Consider the following 18,818-nt stretch of genomic DNA (forward strand, 5'->3'; position numbering starts at 1 on the left):
GAAGACCGTGGTGAATTTGCATGCATGGGGAGTCTAAAGCCAGGAAATAGCAGCTCTGAAACTCTCTCACCCCTGCCCTTTACTTCCCCGTGTTGGGTTTTCCATGTCTGACGATGCGCATGGTGGTGATTTATGTATAACCAGAGCAGCCTCCAGTGGTTGGATCTGTGAACTTTTCCAAGCAGCCCTTTATCGTAGCTCGCTTGTGGGTTTTGCAGACCCCAACCCTGATTCCTCCCTGCTCCAAGCTCAACCTTGGAGGAGGGGGGAGAGCTGGGAGCAGCGGGTGCCCCGCTTGCTCTGCTGGGAGCTGATTTTGGCTTTAATTGAGCTGAAAACAGCTGCTCTACCCTCACTGCTGCGGGCCTGCTGTGCACAGCAGTTTTTGACAATAGCTGGGATGTAGGGATATCATAGCTGCCAGCATCCCACCCCTGTGGTAACAGCAGCCCCCCCGCCCCCCCCCCAGCAGACAAGTGTGCCAGTCAGGGGATACAGGAAATCTCGGCCAGTGCTGTCCTTAAACCACCCAGCCCTACAGGGACTCTGCAGTGGTGCCCGTGCCTGCGGGAAGCCAGACCCATCTCTCTGTGTCTCCGCAGCCGTGCTCCCGCACAATCTTTATCTGCCAAGGACCAGATGATCCTTCTCAGCTAGTGAGCATCATGGAGCAATAAAGCTTGCAGGGAAGTGAGGTTGCAGGACGCCTTTGTGTCCCGTCCTGCAGCTGGATGCTTCCCAGAGGGAACAGCTTTTGAGAGAATCGCTGCCAGGAGGAAGAGAGAGTTTGGGGGTTTGTCTTTTAAATTCTCTCCTTGTGCCTTGGTGATTAATTCTCAGAGCGGTTTTTGCTTCTCAGGGCTCTTCCAGGGCAAAACAGGTGAGAGACAGGGCTCTGACCTGGGGGTGATTAGAAGGAGCTGGGGAAACTGAGCAAGATGTATGTGAAAGTCACAACAAAGCCCGCACGGTGTTTGTGCCCATGCTGAGCCTGCAGACCACTTCCAGTGCTCTGAGTGGCCTCTTGTCTTCAAGGACAGGAGCTTCAGAAACAATGTACTGAGCTGATAAATCCTGCCGGGGAGCAAGGAGCAACTCGGTCTCTGCTACAGCCCTGACGTTTATGGAAAACAAGGAGAGGAGGTGAGGCAAAGAGGTCTGGTTTGTGTCTAAGAAACTTCCCTTATAAAAAGATAGATTGCTGACACTTTCCCTTGATGCAGCTGCCCAGGCATTTCAAGGCATCTGAGATTTCATTATCTAAGAAGCAGTCACTGGCTTTGTTGGGGACTTCTGGCTGCTTTACAAAGCAATTCCAGTATTATTATTGGAATAAAAACATAACAACTACTAATCCTCTGTTTAAATGACCAGTAAGTTCCCTGCAGGCAGTGCTCTGCCAAAACATTTATCCACCTAATTTTATTTCATGTCGTTTTTTCAAATTCAGATTTAACCTTTTGTGATGGGGGTTGTAGGCACTTCTGTTTAGAAGCACATTTTACAGACTACTGGGAATGCGATTCCTTGGTGCAGGGAGGGACATGGCTTCTGCTTGTGCACATTAAAGGTGTCTCGTAGAGCTGTGAAAATGCAAATTTCCTTTTAGGTCACTTCAACCCCTGCTTTCCTGGAGGAGCGCTGCCGGGCAAAAGTGAAGAGCTCAACCTTTCTGCAGGTAAGTGGAATCAACCCCCTTATTCAGGGCACAGGACAGGCTCTTCCCAGGCTGGCAGCATGACACAGCAGTGAAGTACCGCTAGCGCAGTGAGGACAGCAAAGCCAGCCCGCACCCAGAACCTCCTGGGGTCTGTCCCTCACTGTCACCTCTGTGCCCCTGGCAGTCTGGGCATGGAGGAACTGATGCGGACCATAAAGGAAGGGGATAAATCAGGTTCCTGGGTGCTGCTTCTCATGTGTTGCACAGAAGCCACTTCCCCTTGCTGCCTGCTGCCCCGAGCAGACGCAGCATTCCCTGGGGGCAGGAGCCTTTGGAGGCCATCCAGGAGAGGTGGAGGCTGCTCCTGGCCACCCTGCCGGGCTGTACCTAGTAGCTCTGCCTCTCTGCCTGCAACTGGTGGCAGTGTAGCTACCTGACATGTCACACCTGCTGTCCCAGCGTGGCTGGTGGACATGGAGCCAGTCAGCCCTGGGTGCAGGCAGCCTGGGGGTGTTTGCCCAGCAGAGCTGATTGCTAAGGAGCGTTTGGGATGGATGGAGCTGGAGCCCCTGTTTCATGAGGATCAGGTGAGTGTAGCTGGCAGGAGGGCTTATGGGGACCCCTGGATCTGCAGCTCTGAGAACTCCGAGTCTTGCATGGGGGTCTCTCCTGGGACTTAGCACCAGCTGAATATTTCTGCAGGCGCAAAGGAACCGGAACACAAAAAGTCCATCGTCCCGGATACCCAGCTCCTACAGCGGCCAGCAGTTACTGCCTGGGGAAAGCAGTTAAGAGCCGGCTATATCCCAAATACCTTCCTGAGCATGTCTTCCAGATTCTGGGGCTTTATCAACACCCAAGGCTGAAGCTGTATCCAGAACTTCATGGGGTAAGGCTGAAAAATCTGAAATCCAGGTGTGTCCAAAGTCTTTTTGAAGCCACCTACACTGTTAGCCTCCAGCACAGCCCCAGACAACCCTATCACTTAGTTATACGCGATGGGGGGAAAACCCAGGCCCGCAGTGTACTGAAAGGCGCGTTCTGCTTGGAGGCTGCACTCCTGGGACCTTGCTGTCTGTGATGGATGCTGAAAAAGCCCAGCTAAGCCTCACTGCATGCACATACTCAAGTGTAGGTGGGACAGGATGGGTGTCTGGTGATGCTGAATTTATCCCTGAAGCTTCTGAGATTGTATCGTGGGATAAACACAAGTTCAGCTGAAAACAAAACGGGAAATATTCCTGGGGTTTAATCAAATAGGAGTGGGGGAGGGAGCACCGTAAATCTTAGGATGTGTCATTTGGCCTGGAACAGCAAGTTTCAGCTCTTCCTCAGGTTGTTTTTCCAACCACACTCCTACTTTCTGGTTTGAGTCGAACTTTTAAATTGAAAGCCAGCACTTCAAAGGGAAAAGGAGAATATTCTTCCTGGAAAATGTTTAACTGAAATATTGCAGCACTTCTGAAATGAAGGCTATCATTTAGAAAATGTCAAAACAAAAAGCTTCAGTCTTTGAGTTTCCTCTTTTTTTTTTCTTTTTTCACCCTCAGAAAAAGTATTCCCTGACTTTGACATAAATTTGTAAGTAGTTTATCATCTCACTACATACGTCCTCCCCCCTGGCTTATTTTCTTAGCAAATGAAGAAAATGTCACCAAGCCCTGGCTCTGCCAAAGGGACCCTAGCAAGGGGGGAGGACAAGGTCAACTGTAAAAAAATTATGAAGAAGCATCCCCTGGAGACGGTTACAGATTTATGATATGGGTAATCATGTCATCAGCAGCACTTTATCAGCATTTTCTTCTCTCCTTCTCTGCACGCCTGTGGCATTTGGTGTTCTGGAGGAGGAGTGAGAGAAAAGCTGGCAGGAGAATTTTGATATGTTATTGTTGCTGTTGTTTTTATCTGCGTAGTAATGGGCACTTATGTGTATGGCTGTGCATGCTTGCATGTGATCTCTGCATTTGTGCCTGTCTCCCTCATTCCTCCTTTATCCATCCATGCACAGCATGATATAAACAAACCTGCCTCTGGACATGTCATGGCTTAAAATAGATGTTCATACATCAGCCTTTCTACAGCAGCGGCGGCAGCAGCAGGAAGACATGGCCGACTGGATCTGACTACAACACTCGCTTTGAGCCGAGAAATCACAGCCCTTACAAAGGTAGAGTAACGGGGTGGGCGTCTCCTTCCTCCTGTGTGTCTGTCTGTCTGTCTGCAGAGTGTGCAGGGCTGAGCAGCCCGCGCTCGTTCAGCGATGCCTCTTCAGAGCTTGCTCTGTGCATCCAGGCAGGCTCCGGCTGTTTCTCCCCTCCCTCCGAGCATGGCACGACTGGCAGAGGGGCTCCAGAGGCAGCCATGAGCGTGCTTGGGCAAGCGGGGTACAAGCCTTGGGGCTTGGCTTCCGAAAGGGGGGGCACAGCCAATGCCTGTGAGGGTTTTGGGTGCCAGGAGTGCTTTGGGGTCTATTCTGAGCTCTTGGATGTGGGGCAGTTTCTCTTCCCCTGAAGCACTTCGGGGGTGCTGGCCTGGTGGTGTGTTGGGGGTGGGATGCTGGAAGCCAGCTTTGGGCCTGAGGTTTCTGGAGCTGCATCCCAGGATAGGTGTGGATTGTGATTTTCCCAGCCAGCTGTAGCAATGAGAGGGTCTGCTATTTGGCTAGTTACAGCCTTATACTGATGATTCAGTTGCTTTTTTCAGACCCTTCTGCTGTTTGCTTCTTAACGCTGCCCGGGGCTGGTGGCATGTGGCTGTGCTGCAGCCAAGGTCACACAAGGTTTAAGGGCCCCGGCACATGGCCATGCCGAGTGCCTTTCCCAGGTGGGGTCTGCCAAGTCTGGATTCCCAGTGTGACGGAGTCCTAAATTCATCGGGGCAGGGGAGGTATGTCAGGGCGAGAGCGGGCCCGTACCCCGTGCTGGGGGAGCGTGGGGTGCTGGGTGCCAGGGACGAGCAGCGCGAGCAGGGATGACCTGTCCTGTGCAGTGCCCCAGGACACCAGGCAGGGTCTGAACTGCCACCCTGGAACACGGAGCAGGGATGGAGACATCCGTGAGTCTCTCTGGGCTCCTGCTGAGCTCCCCCATGCCCTTGCAATGTTTTCCTCCTCTGCCCATTGCCAAGAAATGGCTGGAAGCTTCTTGCTTCTGCACCGTTGGCCGCTGGCCGGCACCTTAGGCGAGATGTCAAGGCGGACAGGCGGGCTCTGACCCAGCCTGGCCAGCCCGAGGTCGCTGCGTTTCCTCCCCCGGGCCCCAGAGACAAGCGGCCAGCGCTGAGCTGCTGCGGGGGGGCTGTGGTGGGATGCTCTCCGCACACCTTCCAGCACAGCTCAGGGCAGCGGCAGTGATGGTGGGAAAGAGAATCCTGTTCTCATGTTGGGGGTGCCGGTCTGTCACTGGGGCAGCAGCAAACAAGCAAAAAAAAGCAGCTGTGCTGAACATCTGGCTGCGGGGACTGCTGACTGCTCCACGTGGGTAAGGCTGTCCAGGGAGGTTTCTTGCAGATGTGTGACAAGTATCGGCGTGATCTAAAGGTTTGAGAGCAGAGATATGTCCTAGAGGATCTGCTCAGTAAAATGAGCTTTCTCATCCCCTGAAATTAACTCTTCCCACCCCAAACCAGTCCCGAATGTTCAAACGCAGCAGCAGGACTGCTGTATTTGGAGGGGTTAATCCTGCCTCTCTCTCCCTGCAAGTTTTTGTGCCTGGTCCATAGGAGTCTGGGTCCTGGCCAGACTCTGTGCGGTGCCATATGGAATCCTCCACCTGTTTGGGGGCTTTTCCTCCCCAGTCCTGGTGGCTTGCCCAGACCTGGCCGCCTTTCGTTGCTTCTGATCGCAGGTTGGCAGCATCAGTTCTCGAGCTGGCATTGTCCCGCTGGCAGGCAAAGCCCCAGAGCCAGCTCGGAAGGAAGGTGGTCCTGTGTAGAACATCTCCTGCCAATGTGGCCTCGACCCAAAGTCATGGGGCTGGAGCAAAACCTCTGTCTGTGGAGAGTCAGCAATCTGGCTGCCTTTCTGGCTTCCCTCTCCAGCCCTGGCATCATCAACTTCTCCCCAGCGGTATTGCTTCTTGGAAGGGAGTGCAGGTGATGCTCTGTCTCACACTGGGAACCACTGGGTAGCTGACTTGACACAGCCCTCTCACCTGGAAGGTGAGAACTGGCTGCTTTGGGCCAGTATTTCTGCAAAAGGGGTGGAGTGAGAGGTCCCCAGTTCTTCTAATGGCATCTCCACTGCTTCCATGACAGGACCGTGGGTGGCAGCAGCAGCAGAAGTGACCTCCAGGCCACTCTCCGGCCTTCACGAACCCACAGGTATGCCTTGTGGGTCTCGGCAGCCCCAATGGCTTTCCTGTCCAGGTTCTCCAGGAATGGCACCAGGTCACCAAGCCGTGGCTCACGGGAAGAGCGCAACAACCACCCCATCCTCAGCGTCTTTGAGCTTGAAAGGTTGCTGTACACGGGAAAGACAGCCTGTAATCATGCTGATGAGGTCTGGCCGGGACTCTACCTGGGCGATCAGTATGTATTGGAAGGGGGCAGGAACTGGGGGGTTCAGGGGTATTTTTGTGAAATGGGGAAATCTGGGAGGGAGAGGCTGGGAAATGTGGGGGAGAGGAGGACATGGTGGTTGTGATACGAAGGAGGAGGAAGGTCATAAGCACGGCGGTGTGGAGCGTTCAGAGCATTGCTGTGGTGCGGCAGGCGGAGGTGGAGTGCCCGTGGAGTCGGGGACTGTGAGACTGACTTAAAGTTCAGGAATATTACCAGTCTGGCACTCTTCCTTTGCACCCAGCTTTCTCAAATGTAACTGTTTGGCTCTGTTCTTATCCTCCATCCCTTACACTGTCCTTGGAAACTTTAACTAAGCTTGTGCACCTCCGCACTGTTTCTTATTCTCTGCAGAGATATAGCAGCCAACCGGCGCGAGCTGGCTCACCTGCGCATCACCCACATCCTCAACGCTTCGCACAGCAAGTGGAGGGGGGGTGCCGAGTACTATGAGGGCACGGGCATCCGCTACCTGGGCATCGAGGCCCATGACTCGCCTTCCTTCGACATGAGCCCCTACTTTTATCCTGCAGCTGACTTCATCCACCAAGCGCTGAACGAAGGTTGGTGGTAAAGATTTCTGGGAGAGAAGTGGGGAGCTGGGATGGGAAGAAACTGCCTCGGGGAGATGGGAAGCTGGACTGGCATCCTATTGCTAAGCATCCTAGAAAACAGAAGTATTTCTAGCCTGGCATGGTGTCTCCAAAGAGGGAGCAGGCTAGGTGAGAGCACTGCCCCCCCAGTGCTGGTCCTATTTGGTCTGTTTGGGGAGATCACGATACACTGGAACCCTTTGCCAGGAGGGGGACCCCAGTGCAGCGCAGCCCTGCTGTAACAGAGGCCCTGCACCCGAGCCCGGAGGCTGCGCGGCTGAGCCACCATGGGCTCCAGGATGCACCATGGCAAATCTCTGGGTCCTCGCTCCTTTGGGATATTTGGTCTGCTGTGACACAGCCCCTGTGTTTCACCCCCAGGAAGGATCCTTGTGCACTGTGCTGTCGGGGTGAGCAGGTCGGCCACCTTGGTCCTCGCCTACCTCATGATCCGCCACCACATGCCCCTTGTAGAAGCCATAAAGACCGTCAAGGACCACCGCGGTATCATCCCCAACCGGGGTTTCTTGCGCCAGCTGGTCGCCCTGGACAATGCCCTGAGGCTGAAGAGGAGCGCGTGAAGGAGGACAAGAGGAGCTGTGTGGTGGGAGCATCGTGTGTGCGGTGCTCACTTGACCCTGATGCCCGCTGAGTGGCAGAGAGGGGGCTTTCCTCCCGGCGCAGACGCTTGGCAGCTAATGGGTCACACGCAGCTAGCCCCTGGGCCTCCCCCTCAGCTAAGGGGGTCCCAGACATGCGAGCTATTCCTAGTGGTAAAGCATAGGCCCTCAACCTGCAGTCTGGCCACCTAGGTGGGCCTAACGTATAGCCTCCTTCCCAGCCTCTACTCGCTCCGAGATGCCTCCGGAGGGACTCAGCCCCATGTTACAGGTTACTCTACCCCTGTTGGCTCCGGGAAGCCTTCAAGGCTTCATTCTCCCGCGTGGTGGATGCATTTGCCTAGCCAGTCCTGTCCCACCTTCCCAGGAGACTGAAGCTCTGCGTGTCCCTTGTCTTGTTTCCCATTCATTTTTGGTCTGTGTAGCCATGTGAAATCGGTCTGGTGTGTGAGCTCGGGCGAACAGGCCTTTTGTCGTAGTGTTTGGATGTCCTCCATGCCTAGTGTTAACCTGTACGAATAAAGACAGCGCTAAGGAAAAAGCCTGGCCGCTCCATGTGTGCTTTGGGACAGCCTTTACGTGTTCGGGCTGGGATCTGTCTCCAGAGGCGGTGGGAGAGCGACACCCCAGGTGCGCCGGGCTGAGATGGACCTGAGCCCTCCCAGTCTCTCAGCCCAGGAGCTGGATCTGTCAGACCCCGCTGGTGGCCAGTGCCTGTGCCGGACCTCCCTGCCGCGTTTCTTTTCCAGCACTGGGGACAGAAAGGGGGGCTCCCGGTGAAAAGCAGGGCTGGGCTGGTGGTCACCAGGGTTGCCATCCATCACAAGGTGGCGATGTCGGTCTCCCAAAGGCAAGCAGGCACCAGGCTAGCTAGCCACCCAGGCGTGCCGGAGGGCCGGCTGTCCGCTGGGAGCAGCACCCCTGCGGCTTGCAGAGGGGATGGGCGAGCCGAGCCCCAGGAGGGTGGCCAGGACCAGGAGCCATTGTCCATGGTGGCACCAGCCACATGGGTGCTGGGTGGCCCCGCGGGTGCTGGGCCGCCTCTGCACGCTGCCAGCGCCCATTGTCTGCCTGCTCTTATTATAGCCCCATTCTTCCTCCGCTTCCTGAGAGCACGTGAAGCAGCGCTCGGCTGCAGCTGTATGTTGTGCCGAGACCTCGTAAACACGTTGTGAGAGGGGCCCGATGGCCATGCAGGGTGAGCTGCTGGGCTTGGGGCGCGCCAAGGCCCGTGCTGGAGCACCCCGTCACTGCTGCCTGGTGGCCCGCGCCATCCTGCTCCGCGGAACGGCTGCCTGTAGCTCAGGTGCAATAGGGAGAGCAAACTCATTTGCAGCAGCTGTGCACTCAGTGTGTGTTGCCCAGCTCCTGGGCGGGGGTCTCTGTCTTACAGGCCCCTGAGGTGCCACGGGGGTGCTCAGGGCACAGCATCATCCCAGAAAGGCGCTGGCAGACAGAACAGATCGACGGACGGCAGCGGGGCTAAGGTTACGCCGAGCAAGGGCTGCAGACACCGAGGCAAGGAGGAACTGGTGTTGGGCAATGCACAGGGGCTGGTCGTGCTCTGCAGCGACGCTGGGTGCTGCCGGCACTGTCGGGTGTGCCAGAAGGTTTGGTGGTGAGGATTGCAGCTTGACAAGGGCCTGGGGGGTGTGAAATGCCTCCTGTCGGATTTTGCAATTCTGCTTTGTGCTCCTTGCTGCTGCGCAGCTCCCTTTCTGCAGCCTGCTGCCAGTCGGCCCCTGAATGCAGAGCGTGGCCGTTGTTTGACAAAGCTGGGATCAGGGAGGCTCTGAGCACGCGGGGGGGGTTGTGTTTGGAGGATCAGCAAACTAATCCAGTGAGCAAAATCACTGACGGAGCCAGCGGTGTGCCGTACCTCACTGTGTGCCTGCAGCGGTCAGGCACGTGTGTTGGGAGATCAAAGCATGGTGTGGGAACGTTCCCTGGTTTCAGGAGGGCTGGCAGCACAGCCCCAGCCACTGGCAGCAGAAACCTGCCCAATCCTTGGAGCTGTTGCTGGCGAGGACATGTGGAGCCCACGATGCTGTCATCCCTGACATGGGGCATGCGGGGGCACGGGGAGCCATTTTGCAGCACCACGCTGCCCTCGTGGTCACTGGTCACCTGCAGGGTCCACAGCTTGGGTGGAGATGGTGACCGTGTCCCAAACCATCCCTGCACAAGGTGGCTCGGTGCCTCCTGGGAGGCTCCCCCAGAGGGCTGGTGCGTCCACAGGGACGGGCTGGGCTCCCGCCAGGCGGCCCGTGCGGCCCGTCATCCAAACCTGGGCCAGGGCAGAGCGGTTCTGCCGGGCCATGGGGCTGCGCTGGAGCACGGCCCATTGCCTGCGTGCGTTTCACGGGCACACGCATGGCAGGAGGGTGCCTCGCGGGTGCACGCACCCCTGGGGGTGCGGGCGGCAGGACTGAGGATCACGAAAATGTGCAGGGTTGGAAGCTAGGTGGAATGATAGAACAGTTTGGGTTGGCAGGGACCTCATTTAGAGGCCGTCTGGTCCAACCCCCCGCAGCGAGCTGGGACATCTTGGACTCCATCAGGTTGTCAGAGCCCCATCCAACCTGACCTGGAACGTTTCCAGGGATGGGGCATCGACCACCCCCATGGGCAACCTGCGCCCGTGTCCCGCCGCCCCCCGCGCACAGAATTTCTTCTGTCGCCTCTAAACCACCCGTGTGCGACCCTCCCAGCCGGGACATGCCCCCCCCTCCCGGGCCGGCCCGAGGTGCCGGGCGCTGCGCCCGCCGCGGGGGCGGCCCCGGGGGCGGCTGCGGGGGGGCCGGGGCGGGGTTTGCGGGCAGGGCCGCTCCCGGCCGCCCGGCCCAGCCCAGCCCGGCCCAGCCCCGCTCCCGGCCATGGCCCCGCGCCCTGCACGGCGGAGCCGGCCCGGCCCCGCGGAGCGGCTCCCGGATGCCCCCCTTCCAGTGGTGCAACGGTGAGCGCGGGCGGGGGCGGCCGGGGGCTGCGGGGGGGCTGGGGGGGCGATGGGGGGTCCCGCTCCCCTCCCTCTGCCCGGGGCGGGGGGCGCTGCGGGGCCGTGGGGCGGGGGGAGCGGGCGCTCCCGCCGCCCCGTGCGGCTCGGGGGGATCTCGCCTCCCGGGTGGTCCCTGCTCGCCCCACCCCGGTCCCCGCTCCCAGCGGTGCGGGGCGCGTCGGGGTCCCCGGCCCCTGGCCCCCACCCGGGGGCTGCCGGCGCGGGGCTGAGCCGGGGAAGCGCTTCTGCTGCCAGAGCAGCCAGCCCTGCTCAGTGCCCAGCAATAAAGCCGAGGGCCGAATGGCTTTGCCATGCTCTCGCGTCGGCTGCTGATTGCAATGAAAAACAAACCCCCAAAACCCCCCAACCCTCTTTCATGTGTCCGCAGAAGTGGAATAAACTTATTTTTAAGGACCCCAGACGAGGCCCTGGCTCCTCACTCTCGTGTTCGCTGTAGGAAACTCTCAGGAACGTGGAACTGAGTTTGCACATGTTGAGGGGGTTTTGGTTTAAATGAGAAGTGGTTTATTTTTATGGCTAAGTAGTTGAGAAGCTGCGCTGGGAATTCCACCATCAAAGCCCTGCCTGAGCAACAAAGGCTGGGTTATTTTAATTTATGAAAGGGTTACAGCCTTTGAAGCTAAATATAATGCAACCAGTGGCTTCCTCCGCTGTAACACATACCTTGTGTGCTCTTGTGCAGCTTGGGGGATAAGGAGCTGCCGGTCCCGCAGGCGGTTAGCCCTGGCCATGTGGTGAGGGTATGGGTTTCCATTAAACGGGGTGCAAGGAAAAGCTCCGCAGCAGAAAATGCAAACTTGGCTGTGCTGAAGAAACATCCTAAATAAGAGGGACTTGGCTTGTAGAGGCTCTGAGCAGCCGCAGCGCTCGCCAGCTTCCCAAGGCACGGGCTTTGGGAAACACGGAGAACAGAGCCCACCCTTGTTCCAAGGCCGAGGCGTGGGTTTGGGAGACCAGCCGTGGGCATCTGACTTGTACTTTTTGGCTTTAAGCCCCAAGCTCACAAATATTTAAAATCAGCAGAGTCCAGCAAAATTGCCTGTCTGTGCGCCGCTAAGGACCTGTGCAGGACTGAGGCCGTCGATGTAAGTAAGTCTGAGACCCAGTAAGGAAATCACATTTTCAACCTAAGTAGGTGTATTCAGAATGTCTCAGTAGACGGTGTATACTGTGCTGCCTTGGCGTTTCGGCTCCTCTTCTGCATCACGGTTTTTCCTCCTGTTGCTGCGCAGTGGCTCGGGGGATTCTGCAGCCACGGGGCACGAGCCAGGTAACTGGGGGGAGCCAGGGAGCCCCCACAGAGAGCTGCTTGGCTTTGGGGCAGCTGTTGCAGGAAGCCTATTCCAGCATCACAGCAAAAATTATATGGAAGCTGCGTTCAGTTTTCTGATGCAAAGCCCACAGCTTTTGTGTGGGAGTAGAAAGAATGGTTTTATTTAATGACCTGCTGAGTTTTCCATTTGTTTTATTGAACAAGAATTGGGGTGAGGGAGAAGCTCTGCTCAGCAAAAATCCCGTGCCTGCACAGTGCGGGCTGAAACTTGTGTCTGTCCTGACTTGAAATACTGCAAAATACTGCAAACTGTTGTGTCCGGAGGGGCAGACCACGCGGCATCGCTGGAGCACGAGGGGCTGCGCTCACAGAGGTGTCAGCCGGTTGTTAGCGGGGTTGTGACGGTTGAAGTCGTGTTGCGGGGTTTGGCATGGGGGGAGGGAGCAGGGCTGGGGTCACCCTGTCAGCCACCGCAACTGGAGGCGCTGCACAGCCTCCCCGCAGCTTGCAGCAGGGGTACTGAGGCCAGCTCAGCGCTTAAATCTGCCAGCGAGCTGTGCGTGCGGGGAGGAGGAGGAGGAGCTGCAACCCACAGCGTCAACAGGTCAAACTGCGTCTTTGCCGCTTCTGCTTACAAAGGGGAGGTTTCACAGTCCGCATGAAGAACGCTTTGCTGGCAAAATGAACCCCCTTTCCGAGCATCCTTCTGGTAGTGAGAGTCCAGAAAGGCAGCGTGGTCTGTGGGCACTTTCCCAGCTCTCTAGTGATCCCTCTTTTCTCGTTTTTCAACTAAATAACTGTTGCAGCACACTGCCTTCAGCGATTCCGGTTTCAGGTACAAAACTGGTAGATTTAAGCTGGGAAATGGGTTATTTTGGTTTGGGTTTGGTGCCCATCAGATCTTCATTTCGTGTTGGTTAAACCCAGATTTGATCCATTTCCCTTGAACTAAAAATACGAATGCCTTTGTCGAGCGAAGGGGGTTGCGCTAATCAAAACCATCGCTCAGCCAATGCACCCACCATGTTGATGAGCGCTGGTGGGGAGGAGTGGGAGGGGAAGGGGCTGGCTGGGGTGGGGAGGACCTTGCTTTTGGGGGAGGCTGGGCTCAGGAGCTGCACTGCCTGGCTGAGACCCACGGCTCGAGGGCTTGCCCTGGCAGGACCTTCTTATCTCAGCTGAGCCGATGGCTGCTCCCTGGCCAGCAAAGGGCGCTTCCCCGGAGCCACACTCACTTTTCGGCACCGCAGCCTGGAGCTCATGAATTCTTGAAAGCCTGTTTGACAGGAATGACCCTTGCTAAGCTGGTGAGTCTAAAATTAGCCTTGCCAGCTGTGTTGTGGCTGGCAGGGACATAGACTGGCTCCTCTCTGCTTCGTCTGGTACAGGGCTGCAAGTTACAGCATCTCTTCTTCCACCTGTTTTTTCCCTGCTGCTGGTTTGACTGCCTGTCTCTCCGCACCCATGTGGCCTTTACACTCAGGTGTTGCCACCTGTGGGGAACTGGGGTGTCTAACAAGGAGCAGTGCTCAGTAAGCACCTTGCGGGGTCAGGGAATATGATTTCTGCCCCATGGGATGGGGTGCAGCTGGGCAGAGCGTGGGGACCGTAGGGACAACTCCACGCAGAGGAGTGATGTCTGGGTGTGATGTTCAGGAGTTCGTACGCTGGGGTTTGAGCCCCTTAAGATGAGCGCAGAAGGATTTGCTGGGGAGGTTAACATGGGATTGGCAGGGTTTGTCTCCCTTGGGGCTCTCCTTCCCAGCCCATCTCCTGGAAAACCTCTGGGATGCACATCCCAGCCTTTCCCTGCTCTCTGCAGAGCTGGTTCTCCTCCTGCTACCCTCAGACAAGGGCTTTTCCATCTTGTCAGGGGTGGTCCACGTCATCCCAGGCTGGCTGGCAATGAGCTGCAGGATACACAGAGCAAATGCTCGCTGTGGGGGGCAGCAGCCCTTCGGGCCCCTCTCCCCTCACCTCTCATGGGGCTGTAGCTCAGGTTTGGGCTGTTTCTGTCACCGCAGCTCTGGTGGCACAGAGGGGAATGGCTGGTGCTTTTCAGCAGATTCTTGGAATAGCTCTCAGTTTGAAATACACGTAGGCAGCGTTATTGTTTCTCTTGTGACCCGTTATTGTTACCACAACTCGCCGCGTGTTGTTTGGCCAGCATTGAATGAGGCTTCGTCCGTCCCATCAACAGCTGCTCTGCAGCCTGTGTCCCACCACCCTGTGCCCCAGCATTACATCATTTAGTTGCTTGGTGGTTTTTTTCAGAGCCAATATACTTGTTGGTGGATTTTCTTTGGAGCATTTCTCAATCATTTCCAGCAGGGAAATGGAAAAAAAAAAACCCCAAACGTTTCCTATTGTCTTTTCCTGCACCTGGTGGTCTCAAAAGCAGAAGGCTGGGAGAAGAGGACAAAGAAATCCTCCCTTTCTTGCTCCGTAGATGAGGTGACTGATGAATTGTCTCCGGTGATTACATGAGGCAAAGATCAGCAAGTGTCTCAGCCCTCTGCAGCAGGAAAATCCCGTTTCCCGTGGTCCAGACTCTCGCCTAGTGCCTGCTCCAGCTACCAGCAGCAAACCGAGTGCTTCTCTGGCCACGGTGGCTTTGGCCATTGCATCAATGTGGCACATACACTCAAAGCGCACCGCAAAGCAGTGGATAGTCGGGAACTGAGCGTCCCAGGGCAGGATGTCACCCCAGGAGCGCTGCCTGCCCACCCTGCCTGGGCTCCCCTTGCTGCCCAGCTGTCCCAGGCCTCTCCAGCAGCTGTAACGGAGCCCGTGCTGGTGCCGTCTCTGCCCGTCGCAGCAGGGAGGAATCCAGACAGACCGAACCTGGGTTCTCACTGCTTGTGCTGAGGTTTCTGCAGCCTGCTCTCTTCCTGTCTCTGGTCTCTGTGGTGGAGAGCAAATTTCATCCTCTCATGAGAAACAGGCAGAGGATTTTAGTGGGCTCTAATTAAACCCAGAAGTGTTTCTGTAGGAGCTTTTTGATGAGATTGCGCAGCGTGGGAACAGGGGGTGCTGAGCGGAAGGGGTGGGGGGAGATGCTCCGTGGAGCACAGATGGGGCTTGGGGGTTGCTCTCCTTTAAAGTCCTGTCTGAGTGAGATCTGATGAGAAATCAAAGCTCTGGCTCTTGGGGGGTCAGCATGATTTTGAGACATAAAAAGTGGTGCTTATTTAGTGCCGGAGCCTGACTTTGCATCAGCTCCCAGCAGAGGCAGTGTCAGTGGGTCTGGTATTCCCGTGCTTTCTCCCTCACTCAGATGGGGACCCTTCTGGGGTGGCCACGCTGTCACCGGCTCTGCGTGACATCCTCCTCTGCGTTTCCCCTGTGGTGCCAGACTCACAGCGAGTGGCCCAGGCAGCGCCGCGTGGCTGGTGTGTGCTGGCGCCCGTGGTTTTATTCAGAAAGGGGTTTCAGTCAGTGTGGTGCTGAATGTGCTCCTGGCACCAGGCTGCAGGGCCCCGGCAGTTCTCAGAGCACCGAGGATGAACCAGCCACTTGCTCTTTCTGGCTCCCACAGAGCAATGACAGATGCCAACTGTTCTTGTTTTTCAAGATCTTTTTTTGCTCTGTCCTTCCCTAAATCCCCTTCCAGCCTCCATGTAGTTCTCTGGAGATGAAAGCATGGGGCCTTCTTTTCTCCCAGATGCCTGCATTCTGCCTGGGGTACGTTTGTGCTGCTGGAGAAGGGTTCGTGACTGTAGAAATGCAGTGATGTCTGCTGTCTGTGCCGCACTGAGTGGCTCTACGGGGCTGCTGCTCTTCCTGGGGAGATCTCCAACTCACAGGCCACGAGACGATGTCTTGGCATTGGTTTCTGCCCGCTCTGCGGACTCCGGAGGGGACAGAGTCAGCCCAGCTCTTTCTGCTCGCACAGCACACCTGCTTCACCTCTTTTTCCCCTTTTCCATCCTAAACGCTGACTTTTCTCTTCCCCCCAAAGGGTGCTCCTGCAGTTTGGGGCTGATTTACACCAGTAAACCCTGCGCGATGCCTCCCATCACGTTCCAGGACCTGCCACTGAACATCTACATGGTCATTTTTGGCACCGGCATCTTTGTCTTCGTGCTCAGTCTCATCTTCTGCTGCTACTTCATCAGGTGAGCTGGGGGGCTGTGGTGGTGGGTCGGTGTCCCCGGGGCATCCCCAGCCCTTCCCAGCACCCTGTTCTTTTGTCCCGTAAGATGGGAGCCACTCGCTGTAAGGATCTGCCCTGAGGAGCGGGGCCGGCCACCCGCCGTGCTCAGGCCAGGCGCAGTCGTGGTCCCCGCAGTCCCCTGCGGCCCCAGCAGGGCAGGAAATGCAGGAAGGGGCTCTTGTTTTTCAGGGGACCACGCAGAGGGATGCATTGTGTCGGGCAGGGAAGGAGTGGTGCTGCATGGGAGAGGATGTGTCTTTACATTACAGTCCCTGTTCAGGGAGGGCTATTTTTAAATCCAAAGCCGAGGCAGCAGCTGGTGTTTCTGCAGGGCCCAGGGTGGCTCAGTCCTTCCCTGCGGGATGTCCTGGCTCCAGCAATGTCCTGTGCATCTCTCAGTGATTTTTGGGACTGTGGAAGCCGGTCTCTGTGCCTCAGCTGGAGGAGAAGCTCTGCTACAAGCGTCCCCTTGTCCTTGGGTCTTGCTGGGTTTCTCTGCCAGACGGTTTTCCCCAGCGCCCTCGCCCCAGCCAAGGTCACAGCAGGGCTGGGAGCTGCCGGTGGGCAAGCGCTGGAAATACATCGTTTCCTGCACCGCAAATGACTTCCTAAGGCAAACAATCGGGCATGCTGGCTGCCGGCCCTTATCGCTCCCTGCTGCCGATTCCTGCTGGTGCTGGGGGCAGCACGGGACGCCCAGGGCTGCGGGAGCAGCTTTGCCCAGGGCATGGCTTCAGGCTGGTCCTGCTCGTGGCCATGCTGCTCCTGCAGCACAAGCTGCTCTGCTTATCCCCAAATCCCACTTGGGAAGGTGCGTTTGTTGCCATGATTCCAAGTGCCACCTGATATTTTTGGCAGTGCTGTTCAGACATGACCCTTGAGGATGCTGTAAAACTCATAGTGCCTTTTTCTCCCCCTCTCCAGCAAACTGCGGCACCAGGCTCAGAGCGAGCGGTTTGGGTACAAGGAGGTAAAGTCAATGGTTATTTTCTGCACATACCCGCGGTGATTCAGGGCCAAGCGGGACGTGGGTGCAGGCAGGTGGGGATGCCGCGGAGACCGATGCTGCTCATCCCAGCTGGGTGCATTCAAAAGCGGTGTGATGGCACACGCTGCGCCTGGGCTCGAGCTGCCCGGCTCGGTTCAGCTCCTGTGGGGCTTCAGGCAAAAATTCCTCCTGGTTTTAAATCCTCTGCCTCCTTTTCTCCTTCAGGTGGTTTTGAAAGGTGATGCCCGGAGGCTGAACGTGCATGGGGTGAGCAGTACCTCGTCTGGGTTGGGATGGAATTGGAGCTAATGAGGATGATGCTCTGGGGCATGTCCCCTCTGCTGCATGGGGTTGAAGGCAGCTCACAAGCAGAGCAAGGCCGGGATGGGGATGTGCTGGCACTACACAGCTGGGGAGCAACAGTGCTGGGCTGGGAATTGGGAGGGAAACCCCCTCCCCGGGGGCGGTTTGGGAACCAGACTCAACTCCCGGCTGGAAATACCCGGGAAGAGGCACCACAGCAGCGGGATTTCCCCAGCCACAGCATTTCTAGTGGGAGCAGTGCCACGCGTGGGCATCATGCTGGGTCCCATGTGTTCGCACCCCCCTTTCACCCTCCCTCTTGCCTCCTACAGCAGACCTGCGCCGTCTGCCTGGAAGATTTTAAGGTGAAGGAGGAGCTGGGGGTGCTGCCGTGCCAGCACGCCTTCCACAGAAAGTGAGTACGGCCGCGGCAGCCAGTGGAGCGGTGCCGGGAGGGGAGATTTCGGGTGGGGGGTTGCATCCTCCCATGTTTCTGCCCTGCAGGTGCCTGGTCAAGTGGCTGGAGGTGCGCTGTGTTTGCCCCATGTGCAACAAGCCCATGGCGGGTCCGGCACAGCCCCGCGCTGGCATCGGCACCCTCCTGGACGAGCTGGTGTGAGCAGCCCCGCTCCTTGCTGGCCAAATTCTGCGGGACCATGGCTCCCACGCGTGGCATCGCCCAGCCCTGCGCATCCCAGGGGTCCCACAGGTCATCCCGAAGGATCTGGGATTTCCAAGTTGGGATTTTTAACTTGCAGGTCATTGCTTTGTTGTTGGGGTTTTTTTGCAGGGGCAGGGGTGGGGAGGGAGGGTGTTTGGTTTTTATATGTCACCACAGTTGTGCTCCATGTGGAGCCATGACCCCCTGGGTGGGCTGCTGGGGGGCTGCCCCCCACTCCCATTCCCCCGCTGCTCCAGGGGGCGTTTTTGTACCTGGTCCCTTCTGGACTCTTGGCTCCCCGCACCACGGCGGCGGGATGTAGTTTTGTGTAAAATGGTGAATAAATGGATCGTTTCTCAGCTGGTCTGAGGCGTGTGCACTTGCGGGGCTGCGGTAAGGAGCCACTGCGGCGCAGGGAGCTGGGGGCGGCCAGGCCCCCCCTCCACAGTCTGGGGAGTTACCAAAAAGGCCTGAAATAGCCCCAAAACAGGCCCTGCTGCTCCCCAGGGAGTTACCAAAAAGACCCCAAATAGACCCATAATGGGCCCCACTGCACCCTGGGGGGACAGACACCTTGGGGAGCATTACCAAAAAGGCCTGAAATAGCCCCAAAACAGGCCTTACTGCACTCCAAGGAACAAACGCTGTGGCGATTTACCAAAAAGCTGTGAAATAGGCCGGGGTATTAACAATAAGGTGTGAACTAGCGCCAAAATGGGCCCCACTGCAGCCCGGGAATTACTGGAAAAGTGTAAAAGCCCCAAAACGGGCCCGGCCGCAGACGCCGGAGATAGCGGAAAAGGTGTGAAATAGCCCCAAAAAGCCCCGCCGCAGCTCAGGGAAAGTAGCGCCCAGGCCTGAAACAGCCCCAAAATGGCCGCTGCTGGGGGCAGGCGCGTTCCCGAATCGGCGCCAAACCGCCCTGCAACAGAACCCGCCGGGACCGAAAGTACCCGAAGCGCCTCGGGAGCCGCGCCAGCCCGCTGCTCCG

At 57.2% G+C, this 18,818-nt stretch overlaps 2 protein-coding genes across 20 annotated transcripts in view; both read left to right on the plus strand.

Annotated features, from left to right (window-relative positions):
• The window catches only part of DUSP26 (dual specificity phosphatase 26), a 41,469-nt gene extending 33,496 nt beyond the window's left edge, over positions 1-7,973 (plus strand). For 6 of the 15 annotated variants that reach the window (XM_055696208.1, XM_027803739.2, XM_027803737.2 and 3 more), the window contains 7 exons: positions 1,041-1,143; positions 1,610-1,678; positions 2,363-2,549; positions 3,669-3,827; positions 5,915-6,187; positions 6,572-6,780; positions 7,192-7,973. In XM_055696208.1, coding sequence (XP_055552183.1) covers positions 6,009-6,187; positions 6,572-6,780; positions 7,192-7,391 — 588 coding nt within the window. In that variant the 5' untranslated portion in view covers positions 1,041-1,143; positions 1,610-1,678; positions 2,363-2,549; positions 3,669-3,827; positions 5,915-6,008 and the 3' untranslated portion in view covers positions 7,392-7,973. The other 9 variants (XM_027803738.2, XM_027803742.2, XM_027803740.2 and 6 more) reach the window with 7 other exon arrangements.
• Positions 7,974-10,253: 2,280 nt separating this feature from the next.
• On the plus strand, positions 10,254-18,186 carry RNF122 (ring finger protein 122). 5 transcript variants are annotated; one of them, XM_055696212.1, is made up of 6 exons: positions 10,254-10,386; positions 15,681-15,837; positions 16,800-16,845; positions 17,089-17,130; positions 17,499-17,581; positions 17,671-18,186. In XM_055696212.1, exons 1-6 carry the CDS (start codon positions 10,362-10,364, stop codon positions 17,783-17,785), a joined length of 468 nt encoding a protein of 155 aa, XP_055552187.1. In that variant the 5' UTR covers positions 10,254-10,361; the 3' UTR covers positions 17,786-18,186. The 5 variants fall into 5 exon arrangements, with proteins under 5 accessions (XP_055552187.1, XP_055552188.1, XP_055552190.1 ...); XM_055696213.1 differs by having other exon boundaries at positions 17,502-17,581; XM_027803736.2 differs by lacking the exon at positions 10,254-10,386 and adding an exon at positions 10,993-11,535.
• Positions 18,187-18,818: the final 632 nt, after the last annotated feature.

This window comes from Falco cherrug, chromosome 18, assembly GCF_023634085.1.
Source record: "Falco cherrug isolate bFalChe1 chromosome 18, bFalChe1.pri, whole genome shotgun sequence".
In the NCBI taxonomy this organism is placed as follows: Eukaryota; Metazoa; Chordata; class Aves; order Falconiformes; family Falconidae; genus Falco; species Falco cherrug.

Bases quoted from the DNA above. Each gene is read 5' to 3' on its own strand.
- RNF122 (XM_055696212.1), top strand. From the start codon at position 10,362: ATGCCCCCCTTCCAGTGGTGCAACG. The intron at 15,838-16,799 runs GTGAGCTGGGGG...CCCCCTCTCCAG, and splicing joins TTCTGCTGCTACTTCATCAG to CAAACTGCGGCACCAGGCTC. The intron at 17,582-17,670 runs GTGAGTACGGCC...TCTGCCCTGCAG, and splicing joins CAGCACGCCTTCCACAGAAA to GTGCCTGGTCAAGTGGCTGG.